Source organism: Hemitrygon akajei, chromosome 31, assembly GCF_048418815.1.
Source record: "Hemitrygon akajei chromosome 31, sHemAka1.3, whole genome shotgun sequence".
NCBI lineage: Eukaryota > Metazoa > Chordata > Chondrichthyes > Myliobatiformes > Dasyatidae > Hemitrygon > Hemitrygon akajei.
In genome coordinates, this window is record NC_133154.1 from 16,373,261 (window position 1) to 16,396,969 (window position 23,709).

General features: G+C 43.4%; 1 protein-coding gene across 4 annotated transcripts in view; it reads right to left on the reverse strand.

The window, feature by feature from the left end:
* Positions 1–23,709, reverse strand: part of hmgxb4a (HMG box domain containing 4a) — a 58,294-nt gene that overhangs the window by 16,105 nt on the left and 18,480 nt on the right. For all 4 annotated transcript variants that reach the window (XM_073033542.1, XM_073033541.1, XM_073033540.1 and 1 more), the window contains 2 exons: positions 18,188–19,146; positions 1,925–2,003 (listed from right to left, as the gene is read on the reverse strand). In XM_073033542.1, the coding sequence (XP_072889643.1) occupies positions 1,925–2,003; positions 18,188–19,146 (1,038 nt within the window). The remainder of the gene's footprint in view (positions 1–1,924; positions 2,004–18,187; positions 19,147–23,709) is intronic.

Consider the following 23,709-nt stretch of genomic DNA (forward strand, 5'->3'; position numbering starts at 1 on the left):
TATCATTTTCAGGTTTCCCAGTGCCTGCCTGCCTATCCAGCAGTGCACCACTAGCTGTTCACTTACTGTCATGCCCAGCACTAGCTCCGGGCATGCCTTGGTGTTCCTAGTCAGTGGCCATAACATTCTGTTCCGTAAACAATATCTCCATTTCTAAAGTGAAACAGTATTGCTTTTTATACCTACAGCCAGGTTTTAGTTTCAGCCACCCCTAACATGGAGAACAGACGCTGACCAGAGCACCACTCAACCCGGGCGCAGATGCGACTGGGTTTTCCCAACCCGGGCGCAGATGCGACTGGGTTTTTCCAGCCTGGGTATAGATGTATCTGGATTTATAGTATTATCATTACTTTTGTATTTGTACCATTTGCTGTCTTTTGCACACTGGTTGTCTGGCCTGTTGGGGCTGTCTTTTATCGATTCTATTATGGTTATTGGATTTATTGTGTATGCCCACAAGAAAATGAATCTCAGGGTAGTATATGGTGACATATATGTACTTTGATAATAAATTTACCTTGAACTTTGAACAAACATGGTCTTTCCCTTTAGACTTAAGCACTTTTTTGTTCGATGCATATGCAGATCCTTCTTCCATTAAACAATTGTGTCCTCGTAACTCTTCGGATCAAAATAAAGTATTAAAACCACCTTATAATGATGATCTTAAATTGATGTCCTCATTTACCAATAACGTCTGTCCACTCTAGTGAATGATTAGTTTAGCAACCCATACTGAACAGCTCAGATGCAATTTTGACACAAGTTAAGCACAGGATTTGCAATGCACAATGGAGTGATAAGTGCAAGCTCACTAGTTTGAATCTCCAAGGCATTTGTTCGACCCAATTTATAGCTTTCATTTGATGCTCATGCGATTTCCACATGATCAGTTCAGCAAGAATCTGAAGACCCACTTCAAAGAAAGTGACCTCTAAATTATATAGAATAAGCCATTACTGGGTGAAAAATGTTTACAATCATTGGCAATCACTTTTAACCTCAATAATATGTTTTTCCTGTGTTGCCTTCCTTACCAAATCAATGGGAATTCCTACTATGTAAAATATACAGTACTGGTTTCTCACACAGTACTAAAGCCATTTTGGATATAAATGAATTTCTTCAACGATGAGATGTAGCTCTCCGTATTTCCTTCAAGTAGTGCAAAGCTCCGTGCACCATTGAACATAGAACTCTATAGCACATTACAGGCCATTCAGCCCACAATGTTGTGCCACATCAAGGTACTGAGGTGCAGTATCAAGCATTGCATTAGTGGGACAGGTCATAATGCATTGAGTAAACTCAGCTAAACGTTGCTGATTGAGGTGAGCATGGTTAAAGTGATGGCTTGTGGGGGGGGGGGGGGGGATTGTTGGTGTAAGAAAGAAAAACATTTCTTAGCCCTCCAGAAAGATATTCCCACTTAGCATAAACTTCCACCCTACTCATCTGAAAGATTGAACCTAATTAGAAGAAAAATGAAAGGCAATGAGGAAAGAAATTTATGTAAGGAGATGTCAGAAATAAACTGCCTAAAAGCAAGACGGCATGCATTCTTGAAAGGGAGAAAACTAATTGAATAGTTGTGATAATGGGGCAACAAGGATGAGCTGAACAGCCACCTTTAGAGGATACTATGATAACACAGTAAGGATCAATTCCTGATCACAAGAGGAACTCCAGTCAATTATTTTCTTAACATCAGCTATTTCTTAACCTGTTCTACCAGTCCCTTCTCCTGTTTCTTATTTCAGAGTCTAATATAGGAAAGAGTATTGCTCGCCCTCCCCATAATGAACAAGCTAGCATGAAAAGCTAAAACTGGGAGATGCTGAAAATCTGAAATAAAAATAGAAAATGGCAGAGGCACAATTAATGTTGTATGTCATGTGTAAAAAAAAATAAAAGCCCTTACCTATTCCTGGATGCTCAGCAATAATATTAATCCGGTACTCCTTGCAAAACAGCTGATAAGCCGATATATTCTTTTTTTTCTGCAATAAATGTAAAGAAATATTGTAAAAGTAGAAGTAAAAAATAGATGATACTTCACTGATACACCTAGCAATTTCATATAAAACACAGCTTTTCCTTAAGTGATTTGCTATCTATAGGTAAGCTAAATTATTTTACTTTAAAAAAAATGAGTTTGTAATGAGGTGAAAAAAATACTCAAGCTGAAGATTAGCAGGGTTTCCTCCTTCAGTTGACTATCACAGTATCACACATCATCAGATCGCAAAGTAAAATCTGGTCTTGTAGCGGTGTGCTACACGCAGCGCTGAAATAACGACACGTAGTCGGTGAGCTGCAGTTGCGAAAGAGGTTTATTCAAACTTCGCGGCCTCGCTTTAAAGCCTTCCTGTTCCCGCTCTCCCCGGGCGGGAGTACTGTAGGAGGCGCGTATCCACAGTCCCGTCCCGCGCGCGGGCTTTTCCCCTTGCTGGTGAAGCAGGCTTGGTGCCCTCTTTGGGACCGGCCTCAATGCCAGCACGCGCCACTTTGTGAGCCGGTTCGAGTGCGCTGGGAAGTGGGTCGCCACATAACCCCCTCCCCCAGAACCGGCGATACACCCCCCAATGTCCTCAGTCTGGGTCGGACTCTGTTTGGGAGGTCTGCCTCTGCGCCGCGATGCCTGAACCTCGACCGGCTGCGCCAAGTCCACATGGGCCGGTTTGAGTCAGTCCACTGTGAAAACCTCCTCTTTCCCCCCAATGTCCAGCACGAATGTGGACCCGTTGCTTCTGATCACCGTAAACGGCCCCTCGTAGGGCCGCTGTAGCGGTGCCTGATGTCCGCCACGTTGTACAAAAGCGAACTTACAGTTTTGCAGGTCTTTGGGTATGCAGGTCGGGTTCTGTCCATGCTGTGAAGTGGGTATGGGGACCAGGTTACCAAGCCTCTCGCGTAGTCTGCCCAGGACTGCTGCGGGTTCTTCCTCTTGCCCCCTTGGGGCTGGTATGAACTCTCCTGGGACGACCAGGGGTGCGCCGTACACCAACTTGGCTGACGAGGTGTGCAGATCCTCTTTGGGCGCCGTGCGGATTCTGAGCAGGACCCAGGGAAGCTCATCCACACAGTTAGGCCCATTGAGGCGGGCCATGAGAGCCGACTTCAGGTGACGGTGGAAACGCTCCACTAGTCCATTCGACTGTGGGTGGTAGGCAGTTGTGTGGTGCAGCTGTGTTCCCAAAAGGCTGGCCATAGCTGACCACAGGCTGGAGGTGAACTGGGCGCCTCTGTCGGAGGTAATGTGGGCCGGTACACCAAAGCAAGATACCCAGGTTGCAATCAGTGCTCGGGCGCAAGATTCGGAGGTGGTGTCGGTGAGCGGGACCGCCTCTGGCCATCTTGTGAACCGGTCCACGATAGTCAGGAGGTACCACGCTCCTCGCGACACTGGCAGGGGGCCCACGATATCCACATGAATGTGGTCGAAACGCCGGCGGGTGGGGTGGAACTGCTGCGGCAGGGCTTTGGTGTGCCGCTGCACCTTGGCTGTTAGGCAGTGCATGCGCATTTTGGCCCATTCACTGACCTGCTTGCGGAGTCCGTGCCAAACGAACCTGTTGGCTACCATCCGGACAGTTGTCCTGAGGAGGGGTGCGCTAAGTTGTGAATGGAGTTGAAAATGCGCCGCCGCTAGGCTGCTGGGACAATGGGGCGGGGTTGGCCGGTGGTGACGTCACAGAGTAGGGTCCTCTCACCTGGGCCTACGGGGAGGCCCTGGAGCTGCAAACCGGAGACTGCGGTTCTGTAACTGGGGATCTCCTCGTCTGCCTGCTGCGCCTCCACCAGCGCTTCACAGTCTGCCCCCGGGACAGGGCTTGGATGTTAGGGTGGGAGAGAGCGTCTGCCACAACATTGTCCTTTCCCGAGACATGCCGGATATCCGTCATGTATTCGGAGATGTAGGACAGATGTCACTGCTGGCAGGACGACCTGGGGTCGGATGCTTTCGTGAATGCAAAGGTAAGCGGTTTGTGGTCCGTGAACACGGTGAAGGGCCTACCTTCTAAGAAGTACCTGAAATGCCGGATTGCCAGGTATAGCGCCAACAGTTCCCGGTCGAAAGCACTGTATTTGAGCTCGGGTGGTCGTAGGTGTTTGCTGAAAAACGCCAGGGGTTGCCAGCGACCCTTGATGAGTTGTTCCAGCACTCCACCGACTGCCGTATTGGATGCGTCCACTGTGAGGGCGGTAGGGATGTCTGTTCTGGGGTGCACTAGCATTGTGCCATTTGCCAAGGCTTCTTTGGTTTTAACGAAAGCGGTGGCGGACTCCTTGTCCGAGGTAATGTCCTTGCCCTTACCTAACATCAGGGCGCACAGGGGGCACATGATTCGGGCTGCTGAAGGAAGGAAGCGGTGGTAGAAGTTTACCATACCCACGAATTCCTAAAGGCTTTTGATTGTGTTGGGTCAGGGGAAATGGCAGACCGCGTCTACCTTGGTGGGCAGAAGGGTTGCCCCGTCTTTAGTAATCCTGTGGCCCAGGAAGTCAATGGTGTTGAGCCCGAACTGGCATTTGGCCGGATTGATTGTTAGGCCGTATTCACTCAGTCGGGTGTAGAATTGACGGAGGTGGGACAGATGCTCCTGACGACTACTGCTGGCTATGAGGATGTCGTCCAACTAGATGAAAGTGAAGTCCAGGTCGCGTCCCACTGTGTCCATTAACCATTGAAACGTCTGTGCGGCATTCTTTAGGCCAAACGTCATGCGGAGGAACTCAAAAAGGCCGAACAGGGTGATGAGTGCCGTTTTGGGGATGTCGTCCGGATGCATCGGGATTTGATGGTATCCCCTGACGAGGTCTACCTTGGAGAAGATCCGTGCGCCATGCAGGTTTGCTGCAAAGTCCTGAATGTGCGGCACAGGGTAGCGGTCCGGTGTTGTAGCCTCGTTCAGCCTGCGGTAGTCACCGCATAGTCTCCAGCCCCGTTGCTTTGGGCACCATGTGCAGGGGAAGGCCCATGGGCTGTCGGACCGCCGTATGATCCCCAATTCTTCCATCCTCTTGAACTCCTCCTTCGCCAGTCGGAGCTTGTCCGGGGGAAGCCTTCGAGCACGGGCGTGGAGGGGTGGTCCTTGTGTCAGGATGTGGTGCTATACGCCGCGTCTGGGCATGGCTGCTGTGAACTGCGGTGCCAGAACCGATGGGAAATCCGCCAGGACTCTGGTGAAGTCATTGTCGGACAGCGTGATGGAGTCTAGGTGTGGGGCCGGCAACTGGGCTTCACCCAGGGAGAACGTTTGAAAGGTCTCGGCGTGGACCAGTCTCTTCCTTGGCAGGTCAACCAATAGGCTGTGAGCTTGCAAAAAATCCGCTCCCAGGAGCGGTTGGGCTACGGCAGCCAGTGTGAAGTCCCACATGAACCGGCTGGAGCTAAACTGTAGCCACACCGTACGGGTGCCATAGGTCCTTACTGTACTGCCGTTCGCGGCCCTCAGGGTGGGACCCGGTTCTCTGTTGCAGGTGTCGTAACTCGTCGGAGGTAAGACGCTGACCTCGGCTCCGGTGTCAACCAAAAAGCGACGTCCCGGCTGCTTGTCCCAGACATACAGGAGGCTATCCCGATGGCCAGCCGCCGTAGCCATCAGCGGCGGCTGGCCCTGGCGTTAGGAACTTGCAGGGTGGGCTACAGCGGCAGGCTTCTGCGCCCCACCGCTGATGGTAGAAGCACCATTGTTCGTTGGTCTCCTCACCCCTGCCTCTGGGGTTAGTGGGCTCTGCGGCCGGGTCCGGTCTGGTCTGCTGCTGGGAGCGTGGCCTGGTGATCGGTGCAACAGACGCTCCACTCTCCTTCTTGGCTTTCCACAGCACATCTGCCCCGGGGGTCGCTGAAATCTGCGTCGGACAGCAGCAGGCGTATGTTCTCGGGCAGCTGCTCCAGGAATGTCTGCTCAAACATGAGGCAGGGCTTGTGTCCTTTGGCCAGGGACAGCATCTCGTTCATCAAAGCCGACGGTGGCCTGTTCCCCCAAACCATCCAGGTGCAGTAAGTGGGCAGCTCGCTCACGCCGTGAGAGTCTGAAAGTCCTTATGAGCAGGGCTTTGAATTCTGTGTATTTGCCGTCCTCCAGGGGCGACTGTATGAACTCCTCAACCTGGGCGGCTGTCTCCTGGTCGAGGGAGCTCACCACGCAGTAGTAACGTGTGGCATCCGAGGTTATCTGCCAAATGTGGAATTGGGCTTCTGCTTGCTGGAACCATAGGTGAGGTTGCAGTGTCCAGAAGCTTAGCAGTTTTAACAAAACTGCATGAACAGATGCGGCGTCGTTCATCTCCGGTCCAAATATCATTTGGGCCGTCGGGGTCACCAATTGTAGAGGTGTGCTACACACAGCACTGAAATAACGACACGTAGTCAGTGAGCTGCAGTTGCGAAAGAGGTTTATTCAAACTTCGCGGCCTTGCTTTAAAGCCTTCCTGTTCCCGCCCTCCCCGGGCGGGAGTACTGCAGGGCGCGCGTATTCACAGTCCCGTCCCACGCACGGGCTTTACCCCTTGCTGGTGAAGCAGGCTTGGCGCCCTCTTTGGGACCGGCCTCAATGCCGGCGCGCGCCACTTTGTGAGCCGGTTCGAGTGCGCTGGGAAGTGAATCGCCACAGTCTGACAATTAACATCTCAGCTCCAAGCTCAAATGGTACCCATATTTATATAAAAAAACTCATTGCTGTTAACAGCTATTCACTGGTGCTCCTCTATTCAAGGGTATTGGTGCTATTGGGACCTTCTCCTTATGCCCCCTGGTGGAATCCTCAAATATATTTATTAAGTATATAAAGAGCAAAGAGAGTAATCAGGTAAGGTGTGAGACTGTTTTAGGACCAAAAAGGGCAACCTATGCATGGAGCCAGAGAATATGAGCAAGGATATGGGTGAATATTTTTCACCTGTATTCACAAAGAAGACATTGCAATTGAACATTTCATTTGGGATGGTGAAATTCTAGACCACATTACAATTAAAAAAAGAGTTATTAGATGGCTCAGTGGACATAAAGGTAGATAAATCTCTGCAGCCTGAGGGAGATCATTGCTGGGGCCCCAACACAAATATTTAAATCTCCACTGGCTACAGGTGAAATGCCAGACTAGAAGGCAGCAAATATTGGCCAGTTAGCTCAACATCAGTGGTAGGAAGTTATTTCAAAAAAACCCTGAGAAGCACGATTGATCATTCTTGGAAAGACCCAGGTTGATCAATAAATAAGCACAGATTGCTGGTGAGAGAACATGTCTGATCAGTTTAATTTTTTTTGCAGAGGTAGCTAATTATAATAAGGACAGTGCAGTCTAGCTGGATTTCAATAAGGTCTTTAACTAGGTCCCACATGGAAGACCAGCACAAAGGATAATAGCATATGGGATACAGGACAAGTTGAATCTAAAGTTAGCTTAGGAATAGGTATCAGTGGGTGATAGTGGAGAACTACAGTGTGTTTGGAAGCCCGTGATCAGCTGCTCGTGTTGGGAACCTTGCAGAGGATACAAAAATTGTTGGCATTGTGAGGATAGGAGTTGAGGTAACTGAATAATATAGATGAAATTTATCCTGATAGGTTCTAAGTGACACATATTGAAGGGACGAATAACAGAACTGTTGGGAATATTGACAAACGCAGGGGCCTTGGTGCTTTGTTCAAAGATCCCTGAAATTGACACTAAAACCGTAAGACATAGGAGCAGAATTAGGTTATCTGGCCCATTGAGCCTGCTCTGCCCTTCAATCATGGCTGATCTTTTTTCCTCCCTCCTCAGCCCCACTTCCTGGCCTTCCCGTAACCTTTGATGCCAAGGCCAATCAAGAAACTATCAAGTACTGCCTTAAATACACTCAACGACCTGGCCTCCACAGCTGCCTGTGGTAACAAATTCCACAAATTCACCACCAAATGGCTAAAGAAATTTCACCGCATCTCTGTTTGAAATGTTCACCCCTCTATCTTGAGACTGTGCCCGCTTGTCCTACACTACCCCACCATGGGAAACATCCTTCCCACATCTAGTCTGAAAGGTTTGAAAGGTTTCAAAGAGATATCCCTCCATCCTTCTAAATTCCAGTGAGTACAGGCCGAGAAACATCAAACGTTCCTCTTATGATAACTCTTTCATTCCCGAAATCATCCTTGTGAACCTCCTCTGAACCCTCTCCAATGCCAGCACATCTTTTCTTAGATAAGGAGCCCAAAGCTGTTCACAATACTCAAAATGAGACCTCACCCTAGTGCCTTATTAAGCCTCAGCATCACAAACCTGCTGTTATGTTCTAGACCTCTTGAAATGAATACTAACATTGCATTTGTCTTCCTCACCACCAATTCAACCTGCAAATTAACCTTTAGGGTGTTCTGCACAAGGACTCCCAAGACCCTTTGCATCTCAAATTTTCGGATTTTCTCCCCATTTAGAAAATAATCTGCACATTTACTTCTTCTACCAAAGTGCATGACCATGCATTTTCCAACATTGTATTTCACTTGCCACTTTCCTGCCCATTCTCCTAATCTAAGTCCTTCTGCTGTCTTCCTGTTTCCTCAACACTACCTGCCCCTCCACCAATTTTGATATCATTTGCAAACTGAGCAACAAAGCCATCTATTCCATCATCTAAATCAGGGTTTCTCAACCAGGGTTCCATGAGCAATCATAATTTAAAAAGATATACCGTTTTTTTAAACTTCATGCAATGCGCAATGTGTGATGGGAATGACTGAGCAGCCCCATTAGCAATCTCGCTAGAGGTCTCTCAGCCCAGTTTATCAGTGCGCAGTAGGACCGTGTTTATTTGGTTGAGTCCATTCTCAGTTTTTAACATAAGATAGATGAGGCCTTTGATACTTGCACAGAGGGGAGGATGGTAGGCTGATGGTGAGTGCTGTATTGCACAGAGGGGAGGACAGTAGGCTAATGAGGAGCATGAAGTGCATTTCCAAGCATTGAATGGACTCGCCCAAATTGAGCTGTAACCCCAGCCTCTCCCTCCTGAATTACCTCCCAACTTCCCCTTACGCACCACCGACTGACTTATGGAAGCGAACAAACTCTACAAGTAGAAAATTGGAGTGAAATTGTCATTCTAAAGAAGAAATTTTCAAAAAAGGTTGGCTTTAAATTCATTCTCTACTCAAAAGTGCACTGACAATTATTTTTGTATTATTATATCTACAACTTACTGATCACACTAACGTAGTGAGCCGTAGATATAATAATTTTACGCAGGAGTTCCCTGAGATCTGAAAAATATTTCTAAGCTTCCTCCAGGACAAAAAGGTTGAGAAAGGCTGATCTAAATCACTGATAGACAGCATAAAAAGAAGCGGTCCTAACACCAATCCCTGCAGAACACCACTAGTCACTGGCAGCCAATCAGAAAAGGATCCTTTTATTCCCACTCACTGCATCCTACCAATCAGCCAATGCTCTAACCATGCTAGTAAATTTTTTGTAATACCATGAGCTCTTAACTTGGTAAGCAGCTTCATGTGTGGCACATTGTCAAAGACCTTCTGAAAGTCCAAATATATGACATCCCTTTATCCATCCTACTTGTAATCTCCTCAAAGAATTCCAATCAAGATTTTCCTTTATGGAAACTATGCTGACTTCATCCCATCTTGTCCTCTGCCACCAAGTGTCATAACCTCATCCTTAACAATTGACTGCAACATCTTCCCAACCACTGAGGTCAAGCTAACATGTCAATAATTTCCCTTCTGCTGCCTCCCTCCTTCTATAAAGAGTTGAATGACCTTTGCAATTTTCCAGACCTCCGAAACCATGCAAGAGTCCAAAGATTATTGAAAGATTATAACTAATGCCTCCACAATCTCTACCACTACCTCTTTCAGAACCCTAGGGTGCAGTTCATCTGATCCAGATGACATATGCACCTTTAGGTCTTCCAGCTTTGTGAGCATCTTCCCCCTTATAATAGGAACTGAACTGACAAGTCTTCCCTCACACCCTTCAACATCTGGCACACTGCTAGTGTCTTCCACAGTGAAGACTGATGCAAAATATTCATTTAGTTCATCTGCCAACTCCTTGTCCTACATTATTATTTCCCCGGTCTCATTTTCTAGTGGTTTTATATCCAGTTTCATCTCTCTTATCTTTTATATACTTGAAAAAGCTTTTTGTCTACCCACCTTGATATTGCTTGCTAGCTTGCTTTTATATTTCATCTTTTTCCCCCTAATAATTTTGAAGGGCTTTTAAAAACTTCCCAATCCTCTACCCTCCTGCTATTTTTTGTTTTGTTGCATGCCCTCTCTTTTGCTTTTACATTAGCTTTAACTTCCCTCGTCATCCTTTGTACTATTTTGCCACTTGAGTATTTCTTTGTTTTTGGAATACGTCTATCCTGCACCTTCTTCCTCATTTTTCCCTAGAAACTCACGCCATTGCTGCTTTGCTGTCATCCCTGCCAGCATCTCCTTCCAATTTACTTTGGCCAACTCTTCTCTCATACCACTGTAATTTCCTTTACTCCACTGAAATATTGCTATATCAGACTTTACTTTTTCCCTATCAGATTTCAAGTTGAATTAATCATATTGTGATCACTGCCTGTTAAGCATTCCTTTAGGAGCTCCCTACTCGCCTCTGTTCATTACATAACACCCAATCCAGTAAAGCTGATCCCCTAGTAGGCTCAACGTCAAGCTGTCCTAAAAAGCCACCTCATAGGCATTCAACAAATTCACTCACGAGATCCATTACCAAACTCATTTTCCCAATCTACCTGCATGGCAAAAATCTCCCATGACTATCACATCGCCCTTTTGACAGGCCTTTTCTAGTTCCCATCTTAATCAGTAGTCCACATCCCAGCTACTGTTTGGAGGCCTGTATACACCTGCCATTAAGGTCCTTTTACCCTTGCAGTTTCTGAATTCAACCCCCAAGGTTTCAGCATCTTCCAATCCTACATCACATACTTCTAATGATTTGATGCTATTCTTTACCAGCAGAGCCATGCCACTCCCTCTGCCTACGTTCCTATCCCTCCGATACAATGTGTAACCTTGGATATTCAGTTTCCAACTACAACCATTCTTCAGCCACAATTCAGTGACGGCCACAACATCATAACCGACAATCTGTAAAACTGCAGGAACATCCATCTTATTTCGTATACTCCGTGTACCGAGTACTGTACTTCCTACCCTTTTTGATTCTGCATCCCAAATACTCTGATACTCACCCTGATCATCTACCCTCCCTTCCCGACAGTCTGACTGCACGCTATCTTTGCTTTTTTACCATCTGTCCTATTCTGAGTCCCTTCACTCCAGTTCCCAACTCCCTGTAAATTAGCTTAAACCCTCCCCAACATCTTTAACAAACCAGCCCGCAAAAATATCAGTAGCACATGTACACAGTGGCCACTTTACTAGGTACACCAGTCCAGATGAAGAGTCTCGACCTGAAAAAAACTACTGCTTATTCCTTTCCATAGATGTTGCCTGACCTGCTGAGTTCATCCAACACTTTGAACATGTTAGATGGAATTTAATACAAATATGATGTGTTGCACTTTGGGAGGGTAAACCAGGTAGGACACAATGAACAGTAGGGCACTGAGGAGTGCAGTAGAACACAGGGATCTGGGAATACAGATCCATAATTCCTTGAAAGTGGTGCCAGAGGTAGGAAGGATTGTAAAGAGGGCTTTTCTAAAATAGGCCTTCATAAATCATAGTTCTGAGACCAGGAGTTGGGATATTGGGAAGTTGTATAAGACGCTGGTGGAGCCTAATTTGGAGTATTGTGTGCCATTCTGGCCTCCTATCTACATTAAAGACATAAGATTGAAAGAGTACAGAGAAAATTTACAAGGGTTTTGCCAGGATTTGAGAACATGAGTTATAGGGAAAGGTTGAATAGGTTAGGACTTAATTCCCTGGAGCGTACGAGAATGAGGGGAAGTTTGATAGAGGTATGCAAGATTATGAGCAGTTTAGATAGGGTAAATGCAAGCAGGCTTTTTCCATTGAAGTTGGGTAAGACTAGAACTAGAGGTGATGGGTTAAGGGAGAAAGGTGAAACTTACAGGGGGAACCTGAGGGGGAACTTCTTCACTCAGAGGGTGGTGAGGGGGTGGAACAAGCAGCTAGTGGAAGTGGTGGATGCAGGTTTGATTTCAACATTGAAGAGAAACTTTGAAAATTATGTGGATGGGAGGAGTATGAAAGGCTATGGTCCAGGTATGGGTCAATGGACTAGATGAGCTAAGAGGCCCGTTTCTGTGGTGTAGTACTCTATGAGTATGACTCTAGTATAAGTATAAGGTAAGGAATAGCAAAAGGTTTGGAGGGGATCCAAGATGAATTTTATCACTCAGTGATTGATTGCAGTCTGGAATGCACTGCTTGAGGAGTTGATAGAAGCAAGGAATCCCACAACATTCTAAAAAACACCTAGACAAGCACTTGAATTGCCAACGCAATGGCCCAACTGCTGGTAAATAAGATTAATATAAAGTTATTTGATACATCTAATACACTTGGACATTTTCAAATGTAGTGTACTGCTTTTGACGTTCACTACGTGGCTTTCTCTACACTGGAGAAAATTAACATATAAAGACAACTCGAGTACAATCCACAAGATGATCCTGAGCTTTCTGTTGTCAGCCACTTTAACTTTCCATCCCACTCCAATCTACAAGTGTTTGGCCTCTTGCCCTGTCGTAACAAAGCCCCAATGACACACCTTAGCTTCTGTCTTAGCCTTCTGGAATCCAATCAACAATTTCAGATACTTCTGTTGCTGTCTTTATCAGAATTCTCCAGTTCTGCCTTAGATCATCTTTACCGACTTAGTTTTCCATCTCTACCAAGATGGGTTGACCTGCTGGACATTTCTTGCAGCTCTGCATTTCACAAATTCTACATTACTTTGTGTTCTCTCTTTCTAACTTCCCTCATTAGCTGTTGAAAAAGTGATCTGGTTTATAAGTTAATCAACCTTGGCCTCATTCGATCAGAGTTGGCTGCGGAGGTGAGATAGATCAGCAGGTTGAATCACATCACAAAAACCTAACAGCAGTCCTCACTGAGGCATTAGCAGTGGGAAGCGTGGTCAGCTTTAAGCTCACGGGTATCAAATCTCCAAGGTTCTATCCTGGGCCCAACATACTGATACAATCATGAAGAAGGCACGCCTATGGTTCTTCTTCACTAGGAGTTTGGGGAGATCTGGTATGTCACCAGAGACTCTTGCAACTCTGTATAAATGCACAGTGGAGAGCATTCTGATTGGTTGCATCACAGCCTAGTATGGACAGTCCAATGCACAACAAGAGGCTGCAGAGGATTGTACGCTCAGTCAGCTCCATCATAGGCATAACCATCCCTACCATTGAGGACATCTTCAAGAGGCAGTGCCTCAAGAAGATAGCATCCATCATTAAGGACACTCACCATCCAGAACATGCCCTCTTCTCGTTAGTACTGTCAGGGAATTATTAACAAAGGAGAGACTATCTAAAATATTCCCTAGTATAGACAACCACTGTGATAGGTGTAAAACTGAAGTAGCTACTTTGTCACATATGTTCTGGTCATGTTCTTCATTAAAACTGTTCTGGAAATCTTTATTTTCTACTATTTCTAAAGCTCTGAAAATTAATTTACAACCTAACAGATCAACTGTTCTATTTGGAATAGTTCCGCATCATATTCAGGGTATTTCATCTTCAGATCAACATGTAATTGCATTTGTTACATTATTGGCAAGAAGGGCTATTTTATTAAAATGGAAAGATACCTCTGTCCCTACATTACTTGAGAAAACCATTCAATTAATGTTATGTCTCAGTTTGGAAAAAATTAGAAGTAGAACTTTTGATCCCCGATTCAATTTTGAGAGAAGATGGGGCTCTTTTGCCAAATATTATCATTTAATTTGAATTATTTTATATGGTCTCCTTCCAATCTTATTCTATATAAATATGAATTGGCGGTTGATGATTCTTTTTCTTTACATATATAGATGATGGTAAGACGTATTGCTCCGGGGGTTGATTCCTAACGGGTTTTTTTTCCTTTTTTTTGTAGTCAGTGGGTTTTTTTTCTTAGTTAGATGGGGTTCTTTTTTTCCTTCTTTTCCTTACATATAAATTTTTTTTTTCATTTTTATATATTACGATCAGTTTTTATTTTCTTCAGCTTTATTAATTGTATATATATTAATTTGTTGAAGTTTTGTATCATCTTATAGCTGTAGGACATTATGTAACAATAAAAAGATTCTAAAAATGAAAAATAGTACCATCGGGGAGGAGGCACAGGAGCTTGATCATTCAGGAAAAGCTCCTTCCCCTCTGTCATCAGATTTCTGAACAATTCATGAACACTGCCTCATTATTCCTCTTTTGAACTATTTATTTTTGTAACTTAAAATAATGTTATATCTTTTCACTGTACTAAGATAGTGATAATAAGTATACTTACAATTCCGATTCCCGTCCCACCTTCTCTACAACTTAAAATCAACTTGCTCTCTTTTATAGTTCTAACAAAGGGTTTAATTGGTTTCTCTTTCCAGTATTTTCTATATTTAAATTGAGTATTTGAAACATATCAACTGACAAAATAAATAAGATCACTGAAATGGAGCAAATAGATTCAGTCTCTGAGGCCAACCTAAGAACATTCATCAGGAGAATGAGTCCGTGAAAAACATTTGGCACAGGTGACATACCTGCCAAGTACTGAAGATCTATGTTAATCAACTGGCTGAGTTGCTAACGGACATCTTCAACCCCTTGCTTTAGTAGTCTGAGTTACCCATCTGCTTCAAGCAGGGTTCGACCAGACCAGTGCTAAAGGAGAATGCGGTAGCCTGCCTGGATGACTAGCATCCTGTAGCACTGTGACCAAGTGTTTTGAAGGGCTGGCCATGAAGCACATCAACTCCTACCTGAGGTGTGAGCTGGATCTGCTCTATTTTGCCTACCGTCACAGCAGGTCAAGAGCAGATGCCATTTTGTTAGCTCTGGAATATCTGCACAATGAAGATACTTACATCAGCATGCTCTTCATTGACTACAGCTCAGCACTCAACATGATCATCCCCATGAAACTAAACACTAACTCCATGACCTAAGCCTGTGGAACTGGGTCCTCGATTTCATCACGTCAGTAGAGTTTAACAACAGCATCTCCTCCACAATCACCATCAGCACAGAAGCACAAGGCTGTGTGGTTAGACACTACTCTAGTTGCTTTATATCTGTGATTGTGTGGCTAAGTACAGCTCCAATGGTGAAGATTAATCAGTATATACGTAGGAGGGAGATTGAAAACAACAGCCTCTCACCTCATAGGCCTGATTTTATTCTCACAAATCAATGAATATGTTGTTTAAAAAAAAAGATCACTCCCTACTTGTACATAGTTTTCTCCTTTCACTTGTTCTTTTCTATAAGTGTATACCTCAGATAAACATTATGTGGAGATTTGTGGCATATATGATATATATGTACAATATCTGAAATACATCTTATGGAAATGTTTGCTTGATTATGAACTTCAATTAAAAATAAATTACAAAAAAGAAAACAACCTCTCCCTCAACAAAAGTAAACCCAAGCTGATTATTGATTACAGGAAGAAGAAACTGGAGGTTCGTGAACCAGTCCTCTTATGGGGATCGTAAATGGAGAAGGTCAGTAACTTTAAATTCCTTGGCATAATTACATCAGAGAATCTGTCCTGAGATCAGCACATAAGAGCCACCGCAGCGTTAAGAACAACAGTCTCTCTACTTTCTTAGAAGCTTGCATGGATTCAACACATGATCTAAAACTTTGGCAAACTTCTATAGATGCACAGTGGAGGGTATCCTGACTGGTTGCATCATGGCCTGGTCTGGAAGCACCAATGCCCAAGAGCAAAAAAGTCTACAGAAAGTGGTGGATACAGCCCAGTCTATCACAGGCAAAGCCCTCCCCACCACTGAGCACATTTACAAGGAGTGCTGTTACAAGAAGGCAGTATCCATCATCAAAGACCCCCCAACAACCTGGCCATGCTCTCTTCTCACTACTACCATTGGTCAGGAAGTACAGGAACCTTTGGTTCCAAACAACCAGCTTCAGGAACCATCGGGCTCCTAAACCAGCATCGATAATCTCACTCTCCACAACTCTGAACTGATTTCACAACCTAGACTCACTTTCAAGGACCTTAAAATTCATGTTCTTAGTATTTTTTTAATTTGCAGAATATATATTCTTCTGCATATTAGTTGTCAGTCTTTGATTATGTCTAGCTTTCATAAATACTGTTGTATTTCTTTATTTTCTTGTAAATGTCTACAAGAAAATGAATCTCAGGGTAGTATATGATAATAATATGTTACTTACTATTTTTGAATGCTTTGCACCTTAGCCCCAGAGGAACTGTCTTGTTCAGCTATATCTATGTATGGTTAGAATGATAATTAAACTTGATTTGATTTGATAAATTCACTGACTTTGATTTTGTAAAAATGGACCATTGAATTTTGTTTTTTTTAAATGACCCATCACTAACTTAATCGGTCTTAACTTGAGCCCTCTTTGTCAGTCTAATAGCCAGACATAGGTTATATTACCAAGAGTTAAAAAATCTATCTCTAATTCTATCTTTGTACAGTATACAAAATTCAGCTGTAGCAACGTAATCCTACCACTGGTGAAAGTACCCTAATTGATTGCATCACGGTCTGGTACAGCAATTCGAATGCACAGGAAGATAAGCTGCAGAAAGTAATGGATTTTGTCCAATAAATCACGGGCAAATCCCCCCCCTCCCCGCCCCCCCACCATTGATGGTACTTAAAAGGAAACTCTGCTTCAAGGCAGCAATATTTATCATCAAATATCATCTTTCAGCTACCAACAGACTGGAGGTACAGAAGCCCCACATCACCAGGTTCAAGAACAGCTACTTCCTTTCAACCATTCAGTCTTGAACCAACTGGCAAAACCCTAATCATGACAGCTTAGTAACATTAGGGCCATTTTTACTTCACTGCACTAAAATGCACTGTCTTGTTCTTTCATGTATAAGTTTTGTATAATTCATGCTTATAGTTTTCTTGTGAACGCTACTTATATGTTGTTGTGTGGCTGCTGCAAGTTTTTAATTACACCTATCTATACAAGTACTTGTGCATATGATAATAAATTTGATTTAGTGACATAGTTCAACCTACTTGTCGGGATCCTTCTTCATTAAATTACTTTTGAGTGGCCCCAACATACCGTCACACCTTGTTTGAGAGTATAGCAGTTTTATTTGGTTAAAAGGCGCTGGAGTGAAAGGACAAGAACTAATCAAATTAACACTGAGAAATGTTCCATAAACCAGCATCATAATAATAATTACTGAAACCAAAAGTCACAGGCACCCATTTATGGGCATTTAGCTATTAGTGAGTCAAACAAAAAGCCACAAATTGTCACTCAATTCTTGGTATGAATGGATCAGGAGGAGAATCAGGTAATGTCAGGAGCAGATGGGAACTCAACTTGGATTACTTATGTATTATAGTACTTGTAACACATTGTTAATTCGTTAACTGGACAAGTATTATATTTAGTAATCCAGGCTTTTGGTCCAGTACCTTTACATTTGTGCAAAGCCCCAAACTGAAAGAAACATTTTCTTCAAAACCCCCATCAGGAAAAAAGAAATTCAAAATCTAGTATTTACAAAGTGAAAAAATAACCAAGTAAACTTGGTTGTTATGTGTTATCAATATCTTCATAATCAGCAAAAAAGGCAGGAAACAAAATGATTAAGGCAGCTATTCAGAAAGTCAACATCTCAAATGCACTTTCTTCTGAATAAATTCTAATATTTTAAAACAAATCACACAAATGGACTGTGCTATCAATTGATAAGAATACAGCAAGCTATTCATTAGCTTCAGACGTCGTTAAGTCCTTCTTGTGTTTTTTTTGGAATATGCTGATCAAGTTAGAGAATGGTCTCACTCTAGGGCAGCCATTACTTCCAAGATTAAAATGGTGACTACACTTCAAAAGTGTTTCATTCCCAAGGATCAATCAGATGTTCATAAAATATTTTCTTACATGTGATCATATCCAATCTAAACTTGGACAAGTAACTAAAAGTTTAAATACTTCAATAAAAGTACTTGAGTCGCCCTACCTTTTCAGGTTTTTCAATCTTTTCTTTATCTTTTTCTTCCTTTTTCTTCTTTTTCTCAGTCTGTCCTTCAATATGGAATAGAGAAGGTGAGTGTACATTCAATGCATAAGGTGTGCTTACGGACGGCTGTGGTGAATAACAGCATTTAGTGGGTGACATGGCCTTCCCTGAGCCATGAACCAGAAGCTTCTTAGACTTTGAGTGTTTCTTTTCTTTGTGTTTGTCCTTGTCCTTCTTTTTTTTGCTTTTTTTGTCTTTCTTCTTTTTCTTTTTCATTTCTCGGAAAGAATCGTCGATAACTAGCTCTCCAGCCTCAAGCTCCCCACCAGAGGACGTTGCAGACTCCAATGTCTCCAAACCTGTGAGCTCATAATCGGAAAGGTTACTGGCATGAACTTCAGGGTAGAATTGCGATGCAGAGTCAAAGCCCTCACTAACCCGAGACTCTGACTTGTGTTTTTTACGAACAGCTGATGGCTTTGGCAAACTGTGGGTGTCAAGGGCAGAGAGGAAAGTGCCATGTTCCTCCCTACTTGCCTTTTTTGATGATTTCTTTAGACTTGATGTCCCTGCAAAACTGAATGCCTCATCATCCATGCCCGACTTGTCCTTAGGCGAGAGGAGGAGTTTCATTTTTAAACCCTCTCCCTCACGCACAGTCACAGCGTCTGTATTTACAAAAAGCGGCTTCATCTTCTTTGACTTGTGGAAGCTTCCTTCTTCAGAGAGATCCTCAGGGTCTGCACTGGCAGCTTTTTTCTTATGTTCCTTCTTATTCTCAGTGTGAAAAGGAGGGTAGGATGGTGAGCCAAAAGCAGAAATTGGTTTCTCAACTTTTTTAGAAGGCTTTGCAACTGCAGATACAGGTGAGGTTATAGCCTTCAGAAGGCCCATGGCAGTGTCAGTATGCTGACCATCGATTTTCTTTTTCTTCTTTACAGGTTCCATAGGTGACAGCTCTGCATAAACACACAGAAAATAGAAATACTAAATTGTTTTACGATAAAACTTCACAGGAGTGTTGTGAAGTTTTCTTCCTGCTGAAAAGGAGAAGCTGTGGAATAGCTTCTTCAATGACTTTTAAATGTTATGAAGGAAATTGACAAGGGAGGCAAATGAGATGTTTCTAATTACCCAAATACAAGGCAAATACCCACAAAAAAGAGAATTCAGGATAAATGTTTTAACTCAGAATGCAGTGAAATTTCAAAGTTGTCACCACAGGAACTTGTTGAGGCAAATACCTTAAAACAGTTACAAAATAGTTAAACGGTTGGAAATAAATACATGTATATATCATCCTCATCCAATGCCACCACAATCAACTACTGATGATCTTTAGGAATTACTTGAATGAAAGGATTGAGTACAAAATAAATTTGCTGATAACAAAAAAATTCAGAGGGGGGTGCAAAGAGAAGTAGAAAGGAGGTAAATGAATTGGCAAAAGGATGTCAGATGAAGAGATTATTCAATTTAAGAGGAACATTAAAACAGTAAAATCCCAAGCAACCAGTTAGAGTCTTAGTGTTTTTGACAGTAAATATGCCCATTTACAACAAGCAACTGGAAAGAAAATGTTACTCTTGATTGCAAACAAGTTGAATTGTGAAACTAAAGTTGTCTTGTGACAATTCTAGGTTTTGGTGAGGCCAGACCTGAGGATAGTTTGAAGTTTTTAATCCATCTACAGAATGCAGGTAAAGGCTACCTCAGAGGCATGAATTCACTACAGTGATTGTTGAAAAGAGTGGGTCAAAGATTTTTTCTAGAGCTTAGAATTTTGACCTAGATTCAGAAAGCAAGTCCAGAACTTAGGACCCCTTGGTCTGACACAAGAGGAAAAAAAACATTTGCTTAAGGGCTCTTCTGAGTCTTCAGAACATAGAACATAGAAATTTACAGCACATTACAGGCCCTTTGGCCCAAAATGTTGTGCCGACCATGTAACCTACTCTACAGACTGCCTAGAATTTCCCTACTGCATAGCCCTCTATTTTTCCAAGCTCTATGTACCTATCTAAGAGTCTCTTAAAAGACGCTATTGTATCCGCCTCCACCACTGCCATCGGCAGTGCATTCCATGCACCCACCACTCCCTGTGTGAAAAACTTACCCCTGACATCCCCTCGGTACCTATTTCCAAGCACCTTAAAACTATGCCCCCTCGTGGTAGCCATTTCAGCCCTGGGAAAAAGCCTCTGACTATCCACGCGATCAATGCCTCTCATCATCTTACACACCTCTATCAGGGTACCTGTCATCCTCCATCACTCCAAAGAGAAAAGGCCAAGTACACTCAACCTATTCTCATAAGGCATGCGCTCCAATCCAGACAATATCCTTGTAAATCTCCTCTGCACTCTCTCTACAATATCCACATCCTTCCTGTAGTGAGCTGACCAGAAATGAACACAGTATTCCAAGTGGGGTCTGACCACATCTTGTATAGCTGTAACATTACCTCTCGGCTCTTGAACTCAGTCCCACAGTTGATGAATGCCAACATACCATATGCCTTCTTAACAACACTGTCAATCTGTATAGCAGCTTCAAGTGGCCTATCGCCATGGACCCCAATATCTCTCAGATCCTCCACACTGCCAAGAGTCTTACCATTTATATCATATTCTGTCTTCAAAATGGACCTACCAAAATGAACCAACTCACACTTACCTGGGTTGAAGTCCATCTGCCACTTCTCAGCCCATTTCTGCACCCTATCGATGCCCCGCTGTAACCTCTGACAATCCTCCAGACTATCCACAACACCCCCAAAACTTTGTGTCATCAGCAAATTTACTAATCCACCCTTCTTCTTCATCCAGGTCATTTATGAAAATCACAAAGAGGAGGGGTCCCAGAACAGATCCCTGCAGAACATCACTGGTCACTGACCTCCACGCAGAGAACCTCCTACTCCTTAGTGTAGTGGATGCTCAGTCACTGAATACATTCAGACTGATAGATTTTCAAACACTGAATCAAGTTGGAACACGAACATGCAGAAAATCATCTGTAACCTTAAGAATAGCAGAGCAAATCTAAACATAAAATTATGGCCCATTCCTTTTCCTACTCCACACTCTTGTTTGACCTTTCTGAAGATAGAGATTTAAAGATTAACTTTATTTGTCACTGTCCTTTGATGCAAAAAAAAGCATTTCACTGTACATTTCAATGATTAACACAGTCGGAAAATGTTCAGGGGACAACCCACAAGCATTGCCGTGCTTTTGGCACTGACATGACATGCCTGCAACTTACTAACCCTAATCAATGTATCTTTGCTATGTGAATGGAAAGCAGAGAACCTGGAGGATAAATTGTTGGCAGTGTAAAGAGTTATGCTAATTACTATGTTATCATGCCACATAATTACCAAGTTAAAAGAATTGCAAGAGAGCTCTGGGCCAAATGCTATACAATGCAGAGATTCCTAGATGTGCCTTGCAGTCTAGATGACTGCATCTGCAGCAGCAGCTTTCAGTTTGGCCAGCTTGAGCACCAGCTGAAGGTACTACGGTACATCAATGAGGCTGAAATTTACATGGACAGCAAGTTTTTTTTAAATGAGGTGGTCAGACAAGGAATGGGTGGCCACTAGGCAGAAGAAAACAGGTAGTCAGGAAATCCTTTCCATTAACTACCTTGAGGCTGAATACTTATTCTCAAAAACCTTGGCAAACTTCTATAGATGTGTGGTGTAAAGTGTGCTAATTGGCTGCATTACAGCCTGGAATGGGAACACAAATCCTTTGAAAGGAAAATCTTACTTAAGATAGTGGATTCGGCCCAGCACATCATGAATAAAACCCACCCAACCACTGAGCACATCTACTTGAAACATGGCCATAGAAAAGCAGCACCCATCATCAAAGGTCGTCATGACTCAGGCCATGCTCTTTCTTCGCTGCTGCCATCAGGTACAAGGTACAGATGTCTCAGGACTCGCACCACCAGATTCAAGAACAGTTACCACCTCTCAAGCATCAAGCTCACGAACAAAACAGGATAACGACACTCATTTAAGGACTATTTTATCTTATTTCATGCTCCTTATTTATTGCAATTTATTTATATCTGCATTTGCACAGTTTGTTGACTGCTGATCCTGCTTAGTTACTGATCTATAGGTTTGCTAAGTATGCCCAGAGGAAAAGAATCTCAGGGTTGTATGTGGTGATTCTGGTAATACATTTTGACTTTCTTATTTTGGAAAATGGTGGACTCTGAGGAGGCAGCAAGAGCCAAAGTCATGGTACTGTGGGGCTCAGCTGCACGAGGAGGAGATGCAAGACTTCAAGAGTGGTGGCACACTCGATGATGAAGGGAAGTGATAGGTCCTCCTCTCAATCCCTGATCATTCAGGGAAAGTACAGTCAAATACAAAGGAAAATTAAGTCAGCTCACTAGGCAGATCAAACATCAGCTGGATGGGATACATGGGAAGAACGCCAGACTAAATTGCAAACACAAGGGATTCTGCAGATGCTGGAAATATTGAGCAACACACAAAAAATGCTGGAAGATCTCCTCTCAACAAGTCAGAGGTAGGGGAACAAATAGTCAATGCTTCCGACTGAGACTCTTTATTAGGAACTTCAAGGATTAAAGTGTGAAAATAAATACTTAAAATTATTAAATACTTCTAATTAGTTGATGAAAGGAAAAAACTACAAATGTTGCAAATCTAAAATAAAAACAGTAAGTGGTGAAAATACTCAGTGGGTCAGACAGTGGAGAGGACAACAATGAACATTTGACATTATTCACTTTACATCAGAACTATAGAGAAAGCTTGCAAGCAGTGTGAGAGGCAGGATAGGCAGGCGATAGAGAAGGAATGCTCTCAGACTGATGGTTTGAGATGTGTCTATTTTAATGCAAGGAGTATCATGAACAAAGCAGATGAGCTAAGAGCATGAATCAGTACTTGGAGCTATGAAGTTGTGGCCATTACAGAGACATGGGTGGCTCAGGGGCAGGAATGGTTACTTAGAGTGCCAAGGCTTTAGATGTTTCAGAAAGGACAGGGAGGGAGACAAAAGAGGTGGGGGCATGGCACTGCTGATCAGGCTACAGAAAAGGAGGAAGTCATGGAGGGATTGTCTACTGAATCTTTGTGAGTGGAAGTTAGAAACAGGAAGGGGATCAATAACTCTCCTGGGTGTTTTTTTTATAGACCAACCAATAGTAACACGGACATCGAGGAGCAGATAGGGAGACAGATTCTGGAACACTGCAGTAATAACAGGGTTGTTGTGATGGGGGATTTTAATTTCCCAATATTCATTGGCCTCTCCCTAGAGCAAGGGGTTTAGATGTGGTGGAGTTTGTTAGGTGTGTTCAGGAAGGTTTCCTGACACAGAGGAGAGGCTGTAATTTATCTGGTATTGGGAAATGAACCTGGTCAGGTATCAGGTCTCTCAGTGGGAGAACATTTTGGAGATAGTGATCACCATTCTATCTCCTTTGCCATAGCATTGGAGAGGTATAGGAACAGACAAGTTAGGAAAGCG